A 19124-nucleotide genomic window follows, 5' to 3' on the forward strand; every position below is an offset into this window, starting at 1 on the left:
TCACAGACGTGTTATTCCTGCAGGAGGATCGTTTCTCCTGCTGAGACGTGAAGCAGGAAGCTCGGCAGAGCCGGTCCCGTTTATGGAGTCGGCCTCGCTCTGCAGAAACCGCCGACGGCTCCTCTGAAACGAGCGCGAATGAAGACGCAGAAGAAGAAAGCGAGCTCGGCTCTCGTCTGAGCCGCAGCTGAAGAGACGATGAATCAAAGACTGACGAGGCCAGAAGGTCTGAGGCCTCAGAGAGTGACGGGGGGGCTTTCCTGATACTCGTTTCTACAGTTTAAACTGGAACAAGAGGCTGTCGGTCAGATCATTACTGCAGCCGATCTGATCTGAGGTCAGAGAAACGGATCACCTGGTTTCCTTCACTGTAAGTGCTGCTGGCATTGAGCCTCACACTGGTCCCAGTTCAATAAAAACTGATAAGAAAACCACAGAAAGACACATTTCCATGGTGTATTCAGATATTTATGACATATATGACATGCTGTCAGACGTCATGCACACTGACAGTTCTGACATGAATAGATTCAGATTTTATTTCAAAGTGAAATTTCACGTCTTAAACCGCCATGTTTGTCTCTGCATGTTGTTTGTTGATGAGCTGCACTGCAGCCTGTTTCCTCTGTTTCAACAAATGATCGTAGCGTAGCTGGGAATCTAGCTCTGAGAGGTCAAAGGTCATCGCTGTGTAACTTCCTGTACAGACGTGTAAAATGTCAACATTAATTATACAGCGGCCTGTTTAGGACCCAGAGGAGGGGCGACACTAACGAGGTGTGTGTCGTGTTAAATGTGTGGGAGTGCGGCACTAATGGATGACAGGACTCCATTAAAGTCCATTAGTGAGACAAAAGGCTTTCCATGAAATTCATTTTCATCATCAGAGCTGGACGTCGGCTTCGGTTCATTTGTTTCAGCACAAAGACTTTGTGTCACGATGCTGTGATGTTGCTGCAGTGAGGACTTCAGGTGGTTCAGGTTTGAGTTTAACATGTTTAATGTCAAAAATCCTTTGCAACAAACAGCAGAATAAAGGAAAGAAAGCCTGAAATGCATCCTGATGAAAAGCTTCTTCCTCACTGCCTCGTCTTCCTCCAGCTAACTGGTTTCACATGCAGAGTCACATCCCGGTCAGCAGGTGGTGCTGCAGCAGTGGCTGAAGCTCACGGAAGTCCATAAAACTCTGAGCACCTGAGGCAACATGTTCCTGAGTTTCCTTCAGTGTCACAGTGATCCGGTGATCCGGTGAGAGCTGCATCCATGCATACACTGCTAACAGGAGCCGCTAGCAGGAGCTGCTAACAGGAGCTGTTAGCAGGAGCCGCTAACAGGAGCCGCTAACAGGAGCCGCTAACAGGGGCCGCTTACAGGAGCTGCTAACAGGAGCTGCTAGCAGGAGCTGCTAGCAGGAGCTGCTAACAGGAGCTGCTAACAGGAGCTGCTAGCAGGAGCTGCTAACAGGAACTGCTAACACGACCCGCTAGCAGGAGCTGCTAACAGGAACCGCTAACAGGAGTTGGTGGACTCTGAAGCCTCTGGAGTGTCTGAACACACTGAGGCTTTAAAGTCATGTTGAACAAGAAGGAGGCTGGTCTGGAGGTCTTTAAATGTCCGAGGGACATTTAAAGACCTCCAGACCATCCAGACAGCGCTTCACCTCTTTAAACTCTTAAAACCTGCAGAGTCTCAGCAGCCGAGCCCACGCTAGTCTCTGTGGAGCCCAGAAACCCAGTCTGGTCTCTGATCAGCAGACTGAAGTCAGGACACAAGGTGAACCTGCAGGTGGACTCAGTGATCAGGTCTCCACAGGACTCACCTTCCTCATGAGGAAAGAGTGCAGGTTCCTATAAATCATTACATTTGTGTATGTGTGTGTGACAGAGAAACAGACAGACAGAGAGACAGACATTCAAAGACAGACAGACCTGAGCCAGAGTCTCCAGGGACTCCCGGTCCAGGTCTTGGTCCATGTCAACTGAAGGAGGACACAGACAGGAAGGCATGGGTTAGTCTTCCTAACATCTAATAATGGTGGGAAGGACACAAGTCTGCTCATAAACAAACAAACAAACAGAGAGACAGACAAACACACACACACACACACACACACACACACACCTCTAGCTAACAGGTAGCCATGCTGATCCTGAGCATCCCTGCCTCGCTCATTCAGCCTATTCAGCCGCTATGGCAACAGTTACTATGGTGACTCCCCCTCCCCCACCGCTGTGCTGCTGCCTCCTCAGTGGCTGTTGGTAACACACCTTTCAGCCCTGAGCGTCGCTGCTCACAGGAGCAAAAGGTCAAAGGTCACCAGGAGTATTTGAAGCTCGAGTAGGGGGGGGCTGCTTTCAGAAACCTTTCTGTTTGTTTCCTCTTCACGTCCCGACATCAGTCAGTAAATCTGCTGACTGTTGCTGCTGCAGGCCTCGAGCAAAACCGTCCAATCAGCTCACTCAAATGTTCCTTCAAAGTTTGTCAGAACAAAGTGAAGCTCTACCTCCAAACTGTCTTCATCGTTTCTCTTTTTGGTACATATATCTAATATATATATGTTACTTTATATTTGATAGGTTTGGTTTCACTCTCCCTCCATTATCAGTGTGCCAGTACTCTGACGTTACTTCAGTTATGTAGCAAACATACTTATTTGAACTCAAACCGCCATTTTTTCCTCCAGCTAAACAAACTGTGACCGTTTCACAATGTTAGCATCATGTTCATCGTGTTCATCGCGTTTGTGCATTTGTTGTGTTCGCCGTGTTTGTCGTGTTCATCACGTTTGTCGTGTTCGTCGCATTCGTCATGCCCATTGTATTCGTCGTGTTCGTCGCGCTCGTCGTGTTCGTCGCGCCCGTCGTGTTTGTCGTGTTCGTCGCGTTCGTCGTGTTCGTCGTGCTCGTTGTGTTCGTCGCATTTGTCATGCCCATTGTATTCGTCGTGTTCGTCGCGCTCGTCGCGTTCGTCGTGTTCGTCGTGTTCGTCGCGCCCGTCGTGTTTGTCGTGTTCGTCGCGTTCGTCGCGTTCGTCGTGCTCGTCGTGTTCGTCGCATTTGTCATGCCCATTGTATTCGTCGTGTTCGTCGCGCTCGTCGCGTTCGTCGTGTTCGTCGTGTTCGTCGTGTTCGTCGCGTTCGTCGTGTTCGTCGCGCTCGTCGTGTTCGTCGTGTTCGTTGCGTTCATCGCCGCTGCTTCTCCAGCAGTCATTTCTGCTGTTCTGTGAGTCGTTAGCGAGCTAATTTTGGAACTACTCTGTCGTTGGAGTATTTGCAGTGACAAACAGCAGCTGTTTATTGATGTCATTTCCTTTCAGAATATTTAACGTTGTTTAGTTGACCTTCGTTTATCAGCAGGACCAAAGGGGTCATCAGATTTCCTGGAGCTTTGAAGTGTTTCCATCCTCGTAGCTTAATGTACAACAAAGGAATCAAAACGACTCTTATCTTTATTAACATGTATGACACGAGGTGATGCAGCATCCTTTACATTCCCGCTCTGTCCGCACTCTTCTCTTTACAAATCATTAGAAAACTGTACAGTACCAAAGCAAATAGAAACAGTCCGGACGAATCGTTAAAGGTCACATCAGCAGAGAAACGTCACTTTAAAAAAAAATCCTTTTTTCTCTCCTTCTGGAACAAACTCAAGCTCAGAAACAAAGACTGGATGCAGAATGTCACATATTTAAAACAGGGAGGAGGAAACGCTTCATGCAGCAAGTTGAAAAAGAGCCTGAGAAAAGAGGCGGAGCCAAAGTCTGAGGAAAAATAACTGAATCGGGCCTCGTGTTGACTTTGACGGAATCTGGTCTCCAGCACTTTAATCCTGAACTCTGCTGCATCGATGCTTTCAATGAAACTGCAGTTTGTTTCTGCCGCGGGAAAATAATCAGCAATGGGAAAGTCAGAAGGTTTGATTTAACAAAACAAACCACCAGGTGAGTCAACCACCAGGTGACGTGACCAGGTGAGTCCACCATCAGGTGAGACCACCACCAGGTGAGTCGACCACCAGGTGACGTGACCAGGTGAGTCCACCACTGGGTGAGTCCACCACCAGGTGACTCCACCACCAGGGGACGTGACCAGGTGATTCCACCACCAGGTGAGTCGACCACCAGGTGACCTGACCAGGTGAGTCCACCACCAAGTGACTCCACCACCAGGGGACGTGACCAGGCGAGTCTACCACCGGGTGAGTCGACCACCGAGTGAGATCACCAGGTGGTGGAGTCACCTGGTAGTGGACTCACCTGGTCACGTCACCTGGTGGTCGACTCACCTGGTCACGACCCCTGGTGGTGAACTCACCTGGTGGTGGTCTCACCTGATGGTGAAGTCACCTGGTAGTGGACTCACCCGGTGACCTCACAGTCATTTCGAAGCATTTGTCAGCAGTGGACATCACAGGTAGTGACGTCCTCAGGAAGTATCACACCTCATGTCTGTATGTTCAGGTTTGACTCTGAACTTCTGATTTTTATGAGACAAACGTCAAACCTGCAGGGACACTGAGGACGCAGACGGACACATCTGAGAGACATGAGAGGAACTCTGAGACAGGGTTGGTGTCAAAGGCAGCGAAATAATCCAGGAAGAGAGGAAGCAGAGACTGAGGTTTCAGTTCATTTTTCTGATCCGACCACACCGTCCGCTCCAACCTGTCGTCACTTTGCATAAAGAATATATTAGAATATATATGGAACTTTAGCACCATAAAAACAGACATGATAAACATTAAAAACTGAATAAATAAGGGAAGCAATACTCAGAAATAAATGATTAATATAAAGGCACTTCCAGAGCTTTCATCCTTCCTGAGATCTGTTCATCTTCATGAATCTGATCCAGGACCAGCAGTCGGTTCCTCTGCTGTGATAGGACGTCTCCAGAGAGAACACTCGTCCGTCTACGTGGAAAATAAATGCAGGAAAGTCGTCCTTCAACATGTTCTGTTCTGTTTCCAGTGTTTTCCTGCTGGATCTCAGTTATTCTGTGTTTTCTGTCTTTCAGAGGTTTTACCTTGTATGAATGATGAATGAATGAATGAAGGAAGGAAGGAAGGAAGGAAGGAAAGAAGGAAGGAAGCTGTGGGATGTTTGGTCCACTGATATAAATGCTGTCAGTGTTTTCTGGGATGTCTTGAAAGATGAATTTCCCCTCAGGACAATAAATCGTCCCTTCAGTTTGTGTCTCTGTCTCTCTGTCCATCAGCTGCTCAGTGGGGCTCTTTCTGCCCTCAGCGTGGACTACAGGCGCAATGAGCTCCTGTTTCCTGTGTCATTGTACTTTCACCCTGTTTGTGAACCAATGTGCCAGCAGAAACTATGAAATCCTCCTGACATGTTGTTGTGGTGTCAGCTACAGGAAGGTGCTGCTTCACACAGGACTGTGAAGAGGAGGGGGGGCATCTTTTACTCTAATATAAATGTTCTTGTTGGGATGTTTCGGTCAGTGGTGGAGCAGCATACTGAGACGGAGCTGGTAGCCCAGTAACAGCGGCCCTTGTTTGCAGGTGGAGGTGTCCTGTCAGCAGTTTTGCAGGTGAAGGTCTTTCTGGGCCTCGGGGGGGCTGGTGCAGTAACACACACGTGTCCACCTCTCCTCTCACACCTGCACTTCCTGCTGTCCTCCCTGCGCGGCGGCGGCGGCTGTCGTCACCGCAATGTCGAAGCAGGTCTCCATCATGACGCGGGACTTGCAGAGGTTGACGCAGTACTCCAGTTCCACTGTGGCCTGAGCCAGAGCCTCCAGGTACTCCTGGGACTCCCGGTCCAGGTCTTGGTCCATGTCAACTGAAGGAGGACACAGACAGGAAGACATGGGTTAGTCTTCCTAACATCTAGTAATGGTGAGAAGGACACAAGTCTGCTCATAAACAAACAAACAGAGAGACAGACAGACACTCTGCAGGTTGTCTTTTGTCTTGTTCAGTTTAGTGTTTGATAAACTGGGAGACTGGATGCAAAGACCTGGTTTAAACTTTCAGTCATTTCTGATGAACTAATGTAAGTCAGCGTGATAAAGTGTGTGTGTGTGTGTGTGTCTGTGTGTGTTGACAGGGTACAGTCTCTGAGGGGACATGCTGGGATGTACTGATGAAGGTGATGAAGGCTGACCAGGACTCTCTTCATCTTCATCATCATAGTAAACGATGATTTATGAGCTCTCCTCCGGCAGCCAATCAGAATCAGAGCTGACCCCCATGTGGCTCAGAGGAAATAATGTGTTATTGATCTGAGGACTCATTCAGGTCTTCTGCTGCAGACTCTTTCTTCTGGGTTTGCAGAGTTGAGAGTTTCCTCTTTTGTGTGAGGTGACCTGAGAGTTCGTCCCGCTGACAGCCGAATAATAAAAAGATGTAAATTTAATCTCCCTCCGGCCTGTTTGTCTTCGCAGTTTGCTCCGACAAGCTGCTCTCCAAACACCCGGAGCGCCGCGAGCTGTTTCCTTTTGTTCAGACGAGCCACAAATAGAAGCATAATGGAGCGAGCCGAGCTGCAGAGGACGAGGTCTTAACTGCGAAGCTTCGGGCCGGCGGCGGCACTCAGCCGGAAACACTCTGTTTGTCCACTTTGTGCTCGCGGTCAGGAGCTGCTCGGTGCACTCGTTTGCCTTCTGTGCTGCGTGATGAAGGAGGGAGGAGGCTGCGGCTAAATCTGCTCAAGAGTCTGACACAGTGCAGAGAAACCGGACCGGATCAGCCTGTTTCCAACAGAGCCGTCTGACAGCTGACCTCTGAGTGGACCGAGAGCCGCAGAGCCCAAAACTGAGGAAGCTAACGTAGCTTATTAGCTGTGGACATCATCCAGTTTAGCTGAAGCTCATCTGTGAGAGGATAAACTCTCCACAGCAGAGACACAGCGAGGGGACAGAGGACATGCAGCTTCTTAGACACTGTGGAGACCTATTGTCTTGTTAGCAGCCAAGTTAAGATAATGAGCTTAGCAAGCTCGTTAGCTCAGAGAGCTACGTTCCCTCTTCAGTACCTCCTAACTGGGCAGTCCTGAAGAGTAATCAGAGCACAGAGGAATAAGAAGACAGACTTTATGACCAGTGCTAACATGTGTGTGTGGTGGTTAGCATGCTAGCAGTTAGCTACACCCTAGGAGCTGCTATGTCACAAAGACCAGAAAAAATACTTCTGCCGCTTCATTTCACTGAGACACTTTGTGGTGTGACTGAGTCGACACGTCGGACGAGTGAAGACGTATCAATAAATAATCTGATCTGATCAGGACTACAAACACGAGCAGTGTGACGATCAGACGGCTGATCAGTTTGTTCACATGATCCGAACCACTTGACTGAAGTGAACTGAAGCTGGTAATCCCTCATTGATCTGTGATGATCTGTTCCTGTCCCCGTTCAATCACAGCATGTCCACAGAGAGAGACATGGAACAGGAATCCTGTCGGTGGACTGAACCTCGAGTCCTTCAAAGCTCACAATCACCGTGGACCTTTGAAAGGTTCCACAGGTGAGCATCACATCTTCAGTAATGTTGGAAATTTACAGGAGAAATTAGTTTTCAAGACGTGAAGTAAATTTAACGCATTCAGCTGAAAGTCAGATTGTTCCCAGAGGACGTCAGGATCCGTCCAACTGAGACCCTCGATTTAGATCAGAAGGAATTCAGAACGAGCCCAGATGACCACGTTCCTTCAGTGGCTTCATATTTGGAGAAACTTGTGTCAGTCATATGATGTGAACCTTTTTGTGCTCTCCCTGTTCTGTTTCAGGTTTTTAGCTCTCTCTGAGCTCTGCTGAACTCTGCTGGGTCTCAGCAGGCGGGATCTACTCACACTCTCCGCTCCATTTGCTCGGGTCCAGCATCAGCCGGCTCTTGGCCTCCTCCAGCTCCACCTTCAGCCTCTCGTGTTTGCTCTTCAGCTCTCTGATCTGCTGCTGCCTCTTCTCCAGCATCCTCAGCCGGGCGTTGAAGTAGAGCAGCCCCTGAGGACCAAACAGAGCCAAACGGCAGTCAGTCCAAATGCAACCTGCTGACGTTTCCCGGCAGAGCGTCTGTGACGTGAGGCCGGCGGGGGATTACCCCGAGTGGAACGGGGGGCCGCTAACCTGCTCTGAGACTTCAGTCTGTGGCCGCTGGATTTAATTAGAAGCCAGCCAGAGATAAAATTAGCATGGGCGCTAATCTGCTGGCTGCGGACTTAATCTGCGCGACGAACGCTGAGCGAGGATTAAGGACAGCTGAGGATGAACAGGTGACAGAGAGGTGGATCAGTGTCGCCTCTCAGCCTCACTTAATTACAGGTGTCTGAGAGACGACGTCCCACCTGAACCGAGACAGCGTTCACAGACTTTACCTGTTCCTGCTGCCAGGCCGCTCTCTGTACTGCTGCAGCCATCGCGACCGTTTTCATGTCGCTCTTTAATTTATTTATTCTGTTTATAGAGATTTAATCTATCTCAGGATGGAGTGACCGTGTGTGCTCAGCTCAAATATCCAAACGTTCACAGAAACAACGTTCACCAGAAGACGATCGAGAAATGATCTCCACCCTCTCACCTTTCAGCCAATCACGTATCTCCTGCATCTCTTCAGATAGCATGCTCAACAGCTGCTGCCAGAATTAGCCGGCTAGCTCCTGTTAGCTCAAGCAACATTATTGCCAACATTACTCTGAATCAGCCAGCTTGAGGCTAAAGGACAAAGACGCTAACGTCTCCTTTGATTTATTTAGCTGATCATGCTATCTATGAGTGTTAGCATTGATTTCGGTCCAGAACAAAATATCTCAACCAATATGTGTCAGAAAATCAGCCGACAGTTGATGATGTCTCATGCACAGTAATCAGATTACAGCTGATTGGTCAAAATCTCATTTTAAAAGTTGAACTCACCTTTTCAACATCATGAAACGGCTGCTGAGACGACAGAAACAAAGAGAAAGCAGACAGTTTATCAATCAATAAATAATAATAAGGAGTCTTGACAAGATGAATCAGATGATGAAGATGAAGATAAATCACCCCCCCCCCCCCCAGCTGAATTCATGTCTTCCCTCCACACGATGAAGGGTAATGACCCGTTAACACAGAGAGAGGCGACGGCCGTAAAGACCGACCGGCCGACGCCAGACCTTCATCCATTACCCAATCCCTCCTCCTCCTCCTCTTCCTCTCCAGCCATCACTCATGTCGAAACCGATTGAGACTAAACTGCGATTAAGTCAGAGATGAACTCCGTCCCTGATCAGTCTGACCTCAGGCTGGACTCATACTGAAGATAACTGATCGTAGAGAAGCTCATTTCTTTAAATGTTCGACAGTCTCAGGATGATTGACCGAAATGTTCAAGTTCAGTGTTTAAAGAATTATTACACAGCTTAAACACACAAATCCAACAGAAAAATGAAAGAAATAAAACTAGAATACGACATGTTCACATGTGCAGTGATTTTAACACAACTGGTTTTTGTGCCTTTATTATTGTGTCTGTAAATTACTGAATTATTAATAATTCACGGTTCATTTTTAAAGCAGTTTGGCTTCTTTTGGAAGCTGAAATATTTCCATTTTGAACTTCTTCTAAGAAAATGAGGCTTCATCGACAAACAGAGGAGACCCTGATGGGAAATAAAGTTTTGATCAACCTGAAAAGATATTTGGCTTCTGATTATGTTCAGGAGAAGGTCAGAGAACTGAAATATTTCTTTGTCTACAAAGTAAGTTCTGAAAGAAAATCATTTTTAGGTGAAATTCGTCAGTGTGACTGAAACTGAATGTTTAAATCATCATCCTGACTTTGAGCAGATGGTGACATCATTTTCACAATTCATCCATCATACTGCACAAATTCCTCCTGTAACTGCATGAATTTGATTATATGCAGACGAGGGTGTTCAGAATTTTCCTTCAGCCTTCAGCACCCTCTAAACCTTCTCCTGAGCAGAAAGAGCAGATGGAGTCGGCCTCACCTCCGACCCCGTCGCCGCCTCCCTCCTCCTCTGCAGGCGCTCCACGTCGTCGATCTCGTACACCTTTATCTCAAAGGGCTCCTTCAGGGTGCCGCCTAAAGGTGGCAGGTCCACCCACTGACCCCCCACCTTCCTGCCCAGGCAGGAGGTGTCCGGGAGGGGAGCTGGGATCAGACGGCGCCGCTGGAAACCTGGTGGAGGTAAAATGAATAAGACTTGACAAGAGAAAGTGAAATGTTCTGTCCAGAACAACATTTTATTGAGTTTAGTCGCACCACCAGCTCACACAGCTCATTATCTTTAATTAGCATCATCTTTTCACTCAGTTTAGCTCCATTCTGTGTCAACAACCGTTTGTACTGCTGACAAGGCTTTAACACCTCTGCCGTCAACCTAAAGACCTCGATCCTTTCTGTAATGACTCTGAACACACGGCTGTCAGAGAGCTGCTGTACAAATCCACTTTCTGATGATCATAACTGCAGAGAGCGACACCAAAGCTAGCAGCGTGCGCCACAAACAAAAAGCCATTAGAGATGATTAAAAACAATGTTCGCCGCTGACGGGGGGACTCGGTGGCAGATTGAGGAGGAGTGTGTGTGGGTGTGTTTGCTTTGGAGTGTGTGGTGGATGGGGAGGGAGGCTGTGTGGGTGATAATTGGAGTTGGATACGTACACCGGGAATGGCTTCATGAAATATTCATGAGGCAGAAACGAGCCAAGATCCACAGACTGATGGCAGGCAGATCACACGAGTGCTGATTCCATATGCATCAGGCTGCCTGACCTGTGCGTCGCTGCTGCCAGCCAGCCCCATGAATCACAATGGGCTGCTGTAAGGTAACAGCACGGAGGCTGAATTCACCACGACATCGTCCCAGATAATGTGCACGGATGTAGATTTGATGATAACGCTGGGACGAGGGATAAATTCATGCAGTGAAATATCAGGGAGGAGAGAAGCCTTTGATAGATGCTCTCACAGCAGTAATACCTGCACTCTTCACTGAGCTCGGCATTCATGAAAATATTATACTGAGCAGCAGCCTTCGTCCCATCCTCATCGTCACACACTGTGATGGATGGCAGCACATTTTGGAAAAAGTCATAAATATGTTAATTTTTCTATGTAGCTTCCAGAAGACTCGAGTTTTGTGACTCCTTCACTTTCTGAATCTATTCATTGAGAGAAAGTTGATGATAAACCTCATTTCAACAATGACTGGAACAGAGGGAAAAGGAAGTATTCACTTTTACATTCCTCTGCATGAGCTGCTGTTTCTGTTCAGTAACAGTCCGACTTTTACTGCCCATAAAAATAAAAACTGTAAAAGACAAGCAAGTAATGAGAATGATGCTAATGTTCTCGAGCAACAAAAACAACCCACAGACACTGTGTCTCAATCAGCTACTATGAATACAAGTACTGCAGTATATAACAATATTTATTATGACTCACTAGCGGCAGTGCTGATGTCTGTATAACGAAGTTTAAGTGATTTGCTTTTTGTGGATATTCATAGAAACGATGAATCCTAATGACTTTTCACCTGCAAGCTAAAATCTCTGCTACTGAGACAATGAACCTTCTTAGTCTTGAATGAGCCCCTGACCTTGCCTCAAACACCACCCTCAGGACAAACTTAGCTTTAGGTCCACTACAGGTAGTCGTAAAAATATATAAATGATCAGGATTTGTCCAATGCGTTTCTGTGGTGTGAGGCTGCAGGGTGTAATAAAGCCTCCCACCTGTAGGGGGGGCCACTGGAGCAGGGCTTGGCAAGGATACGGTAATTCATCAGCTGGTTGTCACAACTTGATAAATGTGTTAGTTGCTAATGTCCCAACATCAGTTTTAACATGACTAATTATTTTGGACCTTTGCACCTTCTCTGTCGTTGCAAAGCGGACTCACCGTTTCCTCTCTTCTTGGGTGATTTAGAAACTCTGCTCCTATTGGATGAGGACACTCCACTCTCACTCATGGAGTCATGGGCTGATGAGGTGCTGCCGGTGGTCTCGCTGTCTCGCATCATGCTCTCATAGCCGCTGCTTCCACCGCTGTGATAAAACAAGGCGGTGCGGCCCATGGCGGGGGGCAGTTCCCCACTGAGGATGCTGCTGTTGTCACTGCCGTGGCCGCTGCTGTAGCGCTGCGGCCTCCGAGGCGCCGTGATCTTGCTGTAAGGTGACGGGAGCGGCGTGTTGATTGGCGACCCACTGACACTACTAGTCCCACTGTCAGTGCCATCATTTCCTGGTACCCCGGGCCCCCTGCTGAGCTGCTTCCTCTGGCTCCCAGTAGCTAGCTCGCTAACCCGGCTGTTGGCTGCCCTGCTAATGGCCTGCTTTGTGCCCATGATGGTGCCTCTTCCCATCTTGGCTCCCGTCCCTGACCGAGCTAGGGACTTACCAGTTGGAGGTAGGCTGCTGTTTCTTCCAGCTATAGTATCAAGAGCTTTGGGGGAGGAACTCAGGCTCTTGGAACTACTGGTAGACATGGTGCGAACCTTTGGTCCACCAGAAACTGCTGATCGTGAGCTGCTGTTGCCTTTGACCTGCCCCAGTGCCTTGACTGGAGTTGCAAAGACACCAAGAGAAACTTGGGAAGAAGAAGCAGGTGTGGAGGTGGAGGCTGGAACCCCGAGCCTTGGCACTGATCGGTTGGATCTGCAGTTACCTCCTAAAGTAGCACCACTGTTCTCCCTGAACGGTTCAGGCTTGGACCCAGCGAGGGTTGGACTGTCACATCTTTCTAGAGACATCAGACTCCCGTAGTTCCTGGAAGACTCTGCTTTGGCCCCACGTGTCTTCAGGCTTGAAGATGTCCTGGCAGAGACGTGCTCAGTTTTTACACTCGATGTCCTGTGACTGAATGAATCTGCCCGCAGCCTGATGAGTTCTTCCTCTGAGGTTGATGCTTTAGGGATTATGGACTTTCCAGTGTCGCTGCTTGTTTTTAAGGCACTTGGAGACAGTGCAGTCCTTGTCTTTTGTTCTTGGCTTGACTGTCTGATAAGTGGAGCAAGAGCAGAGATGTTTCCAGACTTGGAGATCACAATGCTTTTCTGCCCATTTGACTTTTTTCCTAAGGATGAAAACCTCACGGTACCTGTCACTGAAGTCCCCTCATGACCCCATTTTGATTCAGAACTCTGGGGAATAGAAACAGTTCCTAGAGTCGTTGCACCTCGGGTGAGTCTTGGCAGCTTGATGGCAATGTCTCCTCTCCTGCTACTCGACCTCTCACAACCGTCCACAACCCTTTGAGCTGAAGATGACATTTGTGCCTTTGGTGGTCGAGGTACACTGTTACTGTTACCTCCGGGCCTCCTAGGAGAGACGCTGCTCATGCCACTTCTTGGTGGCTTACCTGCAGAGAGAAACTCAAACTCTCTGGGATCAAAGTCACTGCTTCCCTGAAGCAAAAAGTCATCATGTCTGCCTTCCTGTCTGCTGCAGCCCACAGTTACAGATGAGGTAGGCTTGGGTTTCCTGGGAAGACTGGAATGGGCAGTATGATGGTGAATCTGGGCAGACAATGAAGTGTTTAGAGTACTGGCTCTCATCTTGAGAGAGCCTTTGAGAGAGGCTTTGGTTGAGTCAGGGGAGGGAGGACACTTGGTAAAAGAAGCTTTGTTTGGAGTAGCATGGTTACTGTCCAGCTCTGAGAAACATCCGCTATCACTCAGGGAGCTCTTGGTGCCATGCTGCAAAAATGGCTGTTTCAGAAATACACTTGGTGAGGTTGGCGTGGATGCATTCTCTGTTGCCATGTTGTCATCCCTCAAGTAAAGCCTGCTTGTTGAATGAGTTCCTCCACTTTCAGTTGAATCAGCATTCGCTGCACTTGGCTGTGATCCAACAGCTGACTGCTTGCTGCCATGTTGGGAAAACAGCATTTCCTGGCAGTCTGTGTTCATATCGGCACCAGGTCCCGCAGCTCCTGGTTGAGATGTGTAAGCATCATACTCATCGTTAATACTGCTGATGATACTTACAGGGCGAGAGCCAGAGGCTAACGCCTGCAGAGAGCAGTCATTGTTGAAGCTAAGCAGGTTGGTGGGGCGACCGTTGTCTGGGACAAGGCCATGAGGGAGCTCCTCGATGACTGTGAACACAAGCTCGTCCTCCCCGTTCAGCTCCACAGGCTGCTGCAGTGTGACAGTCGTCCTCAGGAAATCTCTGTCGAGGCATCTTCCGAACAGAGATGTCTGAGGATGGTTGACATCTGTGGGGCATCTGCTTGTATGAGGAACCCTTTCTGTGTTGGGGGACCCTGCTGCTTGGTCTTGCCTCAGTGCTTGTTGACTCATACCCACAGGGGGAGTCCTACTGGCAACCTCCCCAGGCTGAGATGCTACCCTGGATGTCTTGGATAAGGATGGTGAGGCCGATGGCTTGGGTACACCTTCTTTGAGGTAGATCTTCTCTCGCACCACAAGCTCTGAGTCCTGGGAAAATGTCCCAGTGGACTTCACCACACATGGCTGAAAGGGAGTAGCTGAAAGTTTATCCCCATCTGCACTGGTCCGTTTGGTCGTTTCCATGAGGCCACCGGCTGCAGGGAGTTTAAATAGTTCCTGAACAGTTTTATTTGTGCATGTGGTTGGTGTGCTTTCTGAGGACCCGTAGGAGGAGTTCTTATGAGATTTGGGTGGAGATGTTGCCTCTGTGGATTTAGTAGCTCCTGTCTGAGTCCTGAATGCTGTTGCTTGTGTTGCTTTGCCCTCGGGGCCAAACATAGGTGGGCCCTCGCTGCCATCGATGCAGTCGAGTCTCTCCTGTAGCTCTGCAAATGTGTTGCATTTAAAGTGATCACCATCAGACCTGGGCGCATCTTTGACCCTCTTTTTGTTCAGAGAAGGGATGATAGGAACGAAGGAAGGCGGTCCCTCATTGTCGCTCAGTTCTCGATCCGAGATGGCTGTCCCTCCAGGCCCGATATAGATGACGGTGTCACAGGAGTGCTCGCTGCTAGAGGAATAGTCAGGATCGCTGGACAGCAGCAGGGACGTGTCTGGGTCGAGCGCCACGGTCCGAGGGTGGAAGGGTCGCAGATGAGGAGGTCGATGGGACGGGCCTTCTTCGCAGGAACTCTCCCCTCCAGACGAGCTGGAGGCATGCTGCAGACAGAGCAATGAAAGAATATTAACATACTAAAGAGATCTGAACATGAAGGCGATCGACCTGAAGACAAATCCATTTCTGATCTTTGTCGATACAGTTGAAGGTTAAAGGTGCACATTGCAGCTTGTAAACCCTGGTTCCATGTGGTTCCATGGGGTTCCATGTGGCTTTTCCGATCTATAAAATACAACTACAGCCTCTAATGAGCCTTTCTCATCTCACCACAAAGGCTCCCGTCCCCGTCGGATCAGTGATTTTGATCATCTGTCATATCATGGCAGAAAGAACTCACTGAATTATGACCGTGTGACTCTCGGACCTGATCATACCTCAGGAAATTAGCTCAAACTCATTCAGAGACCAAAACCCTTGAGCCCATAACTCATCTTCAAACCCATGAATTCTTATTAAGAAACAATTAACCTCTAGAGCTAGATTTAGCATTAACAGTACAGGTGAATCTAGCTTTATTGTCATCTTCTGTTCCTCTTAGCAGCTAGCGGTTAGCACTTAACATTAGCTAAATGGTAGCATCGGAACTGTATTGTCTTCTTCTGTTCTTCTTAGCGGTCAGCATTAGCATTAGCAGTAGCTAAATGGTAGCATCGGTACTGGCCACTACCTGGAGCATCTCTGGGTCAGTTGAACGTGGCGGTGCTGTTTGGATTGTGTAGGAGCAGTGTGAACTGGCACTTGGGGGGGTGACTCTGGGACGCCGGAGTTCACCGCCTAGCCTCCTGGAGGTGTAGTGGGACTAAGCAGGCGAAACACCGTTGAAGGGAGGTATCCACCTGATGACCCCCAGAGACGTGTTAGGAATCACTGCTCTTTGGCAGGTATAGAGGCAGATTAGAGCTCCAAGGTTCTTCACTGAGAATGAATCCTCTTTTTGAGCACAAGTATCTTGTGTTTAAATTAACTTAAATCTTAAAAATTCCCTTAAAATGTGTCCATACGTAGCTTCAACGTTATGAATTTGATTATGTTGTATATATATGTATCACAGGAACATAGTTTTTCCTCTGACAAAGTCAAATGCTTCTGCTTCATTGAACATGGCTTTAATAACGGAGCAGTTTTGACCGCTGCCATCAACTCTCATTGCTTCATTTATTTCGTTTCGTCTTTTCTAACATTGTCACGTTTTTCTTTTTCGTGATCTTTTTCTCGTGTGTAAATTAATTTAAATGAATACGAATGAACGTACAGCCACATGCAGGATTCCTGAATACAGGACTGATTATTCAGAAGTGTTCTGAACTGGTCTTTTCCAGCCTGTGAGATCCTGCCAGCACTGAGCCGAACGAACACGACCTGAAGTACCTTGGACTTCTTCTTCCTCATGCGGTGGATGCGGGAGGCCAGCTGCACTGTGGTCAGCGTCTCCATGTAGTTCACCGGGGAGTCGGAGATGTGAGCGATCATGGTGGTTTGACAGTTGATGTTTCCCAGGGATTCACTCAGCAGCATGGTTAGCTTACTGTCCCTGAATAAAACATCAAGAAACCCCTCGTTAGCCAAAAAAAAAAACCCTCACAGGATCCCAGAGACCATTCATTACCCCACGCAACAGTTGGGCACAAAAAGGAAAAGGAATGTTCTCTCATTTCACATTAATGAAGCCCACTTTGAACTACACGCCACATGTGATCTGGAGGCTGTGAAATGTTCATGAAATGCTGCCTTTGAAGGGACCCGGAGTAGAAAGAGTGATCCCAAACTGGATCTACGGACTGCAGCCTGAGCTTCTTCAAGCACAACAGCTCAGCTGAGATCCTTTTCCTCCCCATTTTGGGCTTTTCTTCGCCTCTCCTGGCTCAACCAAACATGCAAACAACTTCCAGTGGCTCCACATCGAGAAGGGTTGATGAACATTTGTGAAGTTTCAGAAATAAAAACGTGAATTGGTGTGTCTTTACAGCCATATGATCATATTCAAAGCATCTGAGCCTGAAAATAAAGACAGAGCTCCACAAAACAATCAGGCTGCATCACAAACACCCGGAGGACTGAATTTACATGTGGATCAGCATGACAGAGGCTGCGTTTCCATTGCCCCTAGAAATGCGCAAATCCTAAACATCGCAATAAAAAAACGGTAATGGAAACACCTAAATTTCGAAATTCCTCTCAAATATCGCAAAAACATTTTTTTGCTCTCATGAGGTTGTTTTTTAGACGTGTCGATATTTAGGTGTATCGCAAAAGTGTAATGGAAACACTTTTTTCGAATTTACACGTCTCCGAGGTCAGCGGACTCCCCGTTTCAGGCCGGCCGCGTGCAGTCAGATATAACGTCTTGTCATGTTTGTCGTGTATTTTGTATTGAATTATAATTGTTTAATTATTGTTTTCTGGATCTCAATAAGTAGCAGACAAAAACACTCCAGCTGTTCCAGCTGTCACGCTGATCAGCTGATCTGTTAAAGACGATCTGACAGCTGTGATCTCGTCCTGTGTCACTTTGTTAAATCTAATCATTCCGTTTTCATTAATCGTGAGATGAACTTGTGATGAGTGTGTGCGCCTCAGCTCTGTGGGAGACACGCGTGCACGCCGTTAACTTTAATATTTACACATAATTGCTGATAGAAAATACGTTCAAAGGACACCTCAGTAATTCACAGTCCTGTATTCTGCTGCTGCTCCGCCGGCGCGAGCCGACGCCGTCAGAGCGAGCCGACGCCGTCAGAGCGAGCCGACGCTGTCAGAGGAGCCTCGCGTTTAACAAAGTGATCAATAATAGGCCATTACAATCAGTGATCACTCTAAGTCAACAGATCACTTCTTTATTTCACCTTCAGCATGTGCTTTTTAATTATAAGGCTTTGTGTTAAGTTTTACCGACGCACAGCACGCCGTACATCTCGCAGGACGTCCGAGAACTTACGAGAATTTCGGCTGGTTCGCAAAACACTGTTCAATGGAAACACCTGCAAGTCGCATTCGAACTTTGCAGAAATGTCAGAAATATCGCTTTTATTTTGCGAACAACTGTGATGGAAACGCAGCTACAGTCATCAGTCTAAACCACCATCTCAGACCAGCAGAAAACTCAAAAACACTATAAATCCAGTGGACCGGGTTCGTTCGTCTTCCCCCTCCCGAGCTTTCCTCCATCGCTGACCTTTGACCCGTGCTGGGTTCACCGAGCTCGTACCTGTAGGGAACGTGCTTGGCTCCGTTAGCGAGGGCGAGGATGACGTTTCCCAGCGCCGACAGAGACAGACACTGACCTCCACCTCCCTCCCTGGTCCTGCTGATGTCCGTCTCACAGCTCCCCAAATCCAGGAGGTGGAGACGACTCCGACCGGACACTGAGAGACAGAGCGGACAGCACATGATGCAGCCTGTTTACCTGCTCAGTCGAGCTGAAACGATTGGTTGGTTACATGACTGGTCGATGCATCGATCTGTTAACATAATCGATTTAAAACTGATTAAAGCCATTTATCAGGTAACATAACATCAATGTTAAGAGATAAAGATCGTCTTAATGCAGCTTCTGGTCTTTATGACTCAGTGAAGTCTAATCTTAGTCATACAGTGAAATCAGAGGGAGGCATCAGAGACCAGGACCACAGTGGAGTTCAAAATAATACAAACTTCAATAATTAAATCAGTTTACAGCAAAGAAAGGTCAATGCAACCCAGACTGAGATCTCAGGTCTAAAGTCAAGACCAACAAGTCCTAAATCAAGCCCCAAGTCAAGTTCCAAGGTAGGACCAGCAAGTCCTGAGTCTTTTACCTCCATTCATGACCAAGATTCATGACTCCACAACATTACAACCAAATCTTTACAGGATTTATGTATTTATGAGGCCACAGAGCTCTTTCAGCTGTCTGATCTGAATAAATCCAGTAAACATTTGTTCTTGTGGTGATGTCAGGACTCGGAGCAGCTCAGCTCTGGTACTCAGATCAGTATCAGGATCAGTCTGATGTCTCTCTGCTCATTAAAGCTGCTGTTCATTTCATTAAGTCAGAGAAATGATGATCAACCGGCCGCATCAGCAAGATTTACAAAGTGCTGAGAGCGGCTGAGTGCACA

General features: G+C 47.9%; 1 protein-coding gene across 1 annotated transcript in view; it reads right to left on the reverse strand.

Annotated features, from left to right (window-relative positions):
- The window catches only part of LOC121621666 (kinesin-like protein KIF26A), a 48331-nt gene continuing 29207 nt past the window's right edge, over window positions 1-19124 (reverse strand). The window contains exons 10-22 of the mRNA XM_041958215.1: window positions 18233-18389; window positions 16396-16558; window positions 11858-15068; window positions 9943-10133; window positions 8867-8887; window positions 7807-7957; window positions 5663-5796; window positions 4255-4328; window positions 3934-4186; window positions 2784-3219; window positions 1929-1978; window positions 1680-1823; window positions 1-123 (exon numbers count right to left, since the gene is read on the reverse strand). Coding sequence (XP_041814149.1) covers window positions 1-123; window positions 1680-1823; window positions 1929-1978; window positions 2784-3219; window positions 3934-4186; window positions 4255-4328; window positions 5663-5796; window positions 7807-7957; window positions 8867-8887; window positions 9943-10133; window positions 11858-15068; window positions 16396-16558; window positions 18233-18389 — 5108 coding nt within the window. The remainder of the gene's footprint in view (window positions 124-1679; window positions 1824-1928; window positions 1979-2783; window positions 3220-3933; window positions 4187-4254; window positions 4329-5662; window positions 5797-7806; window positions 7958-8866; window positions 8888-9942; window positions 10134-11857; window positions 15069-16395; window positions 16559-18232; window positions 18390-19124) is intronic.

The sequence above is a fragment of the Chelmon rostratus genome, chromosome 18 (genome assembly GCF_017976325.1).
Source record: "Chelmon rostratus isolate fCheRos1 chromosome 18, fCheRos1.pri, whole genome shotgun sequence".
Classification (NCBI taxonomy): Eukaryota; Metazoa; Chordata; class Actinopteri; order Chaetodontiformes; family Chaetodontidae; genus Chelmon; species Chelmon rostratus.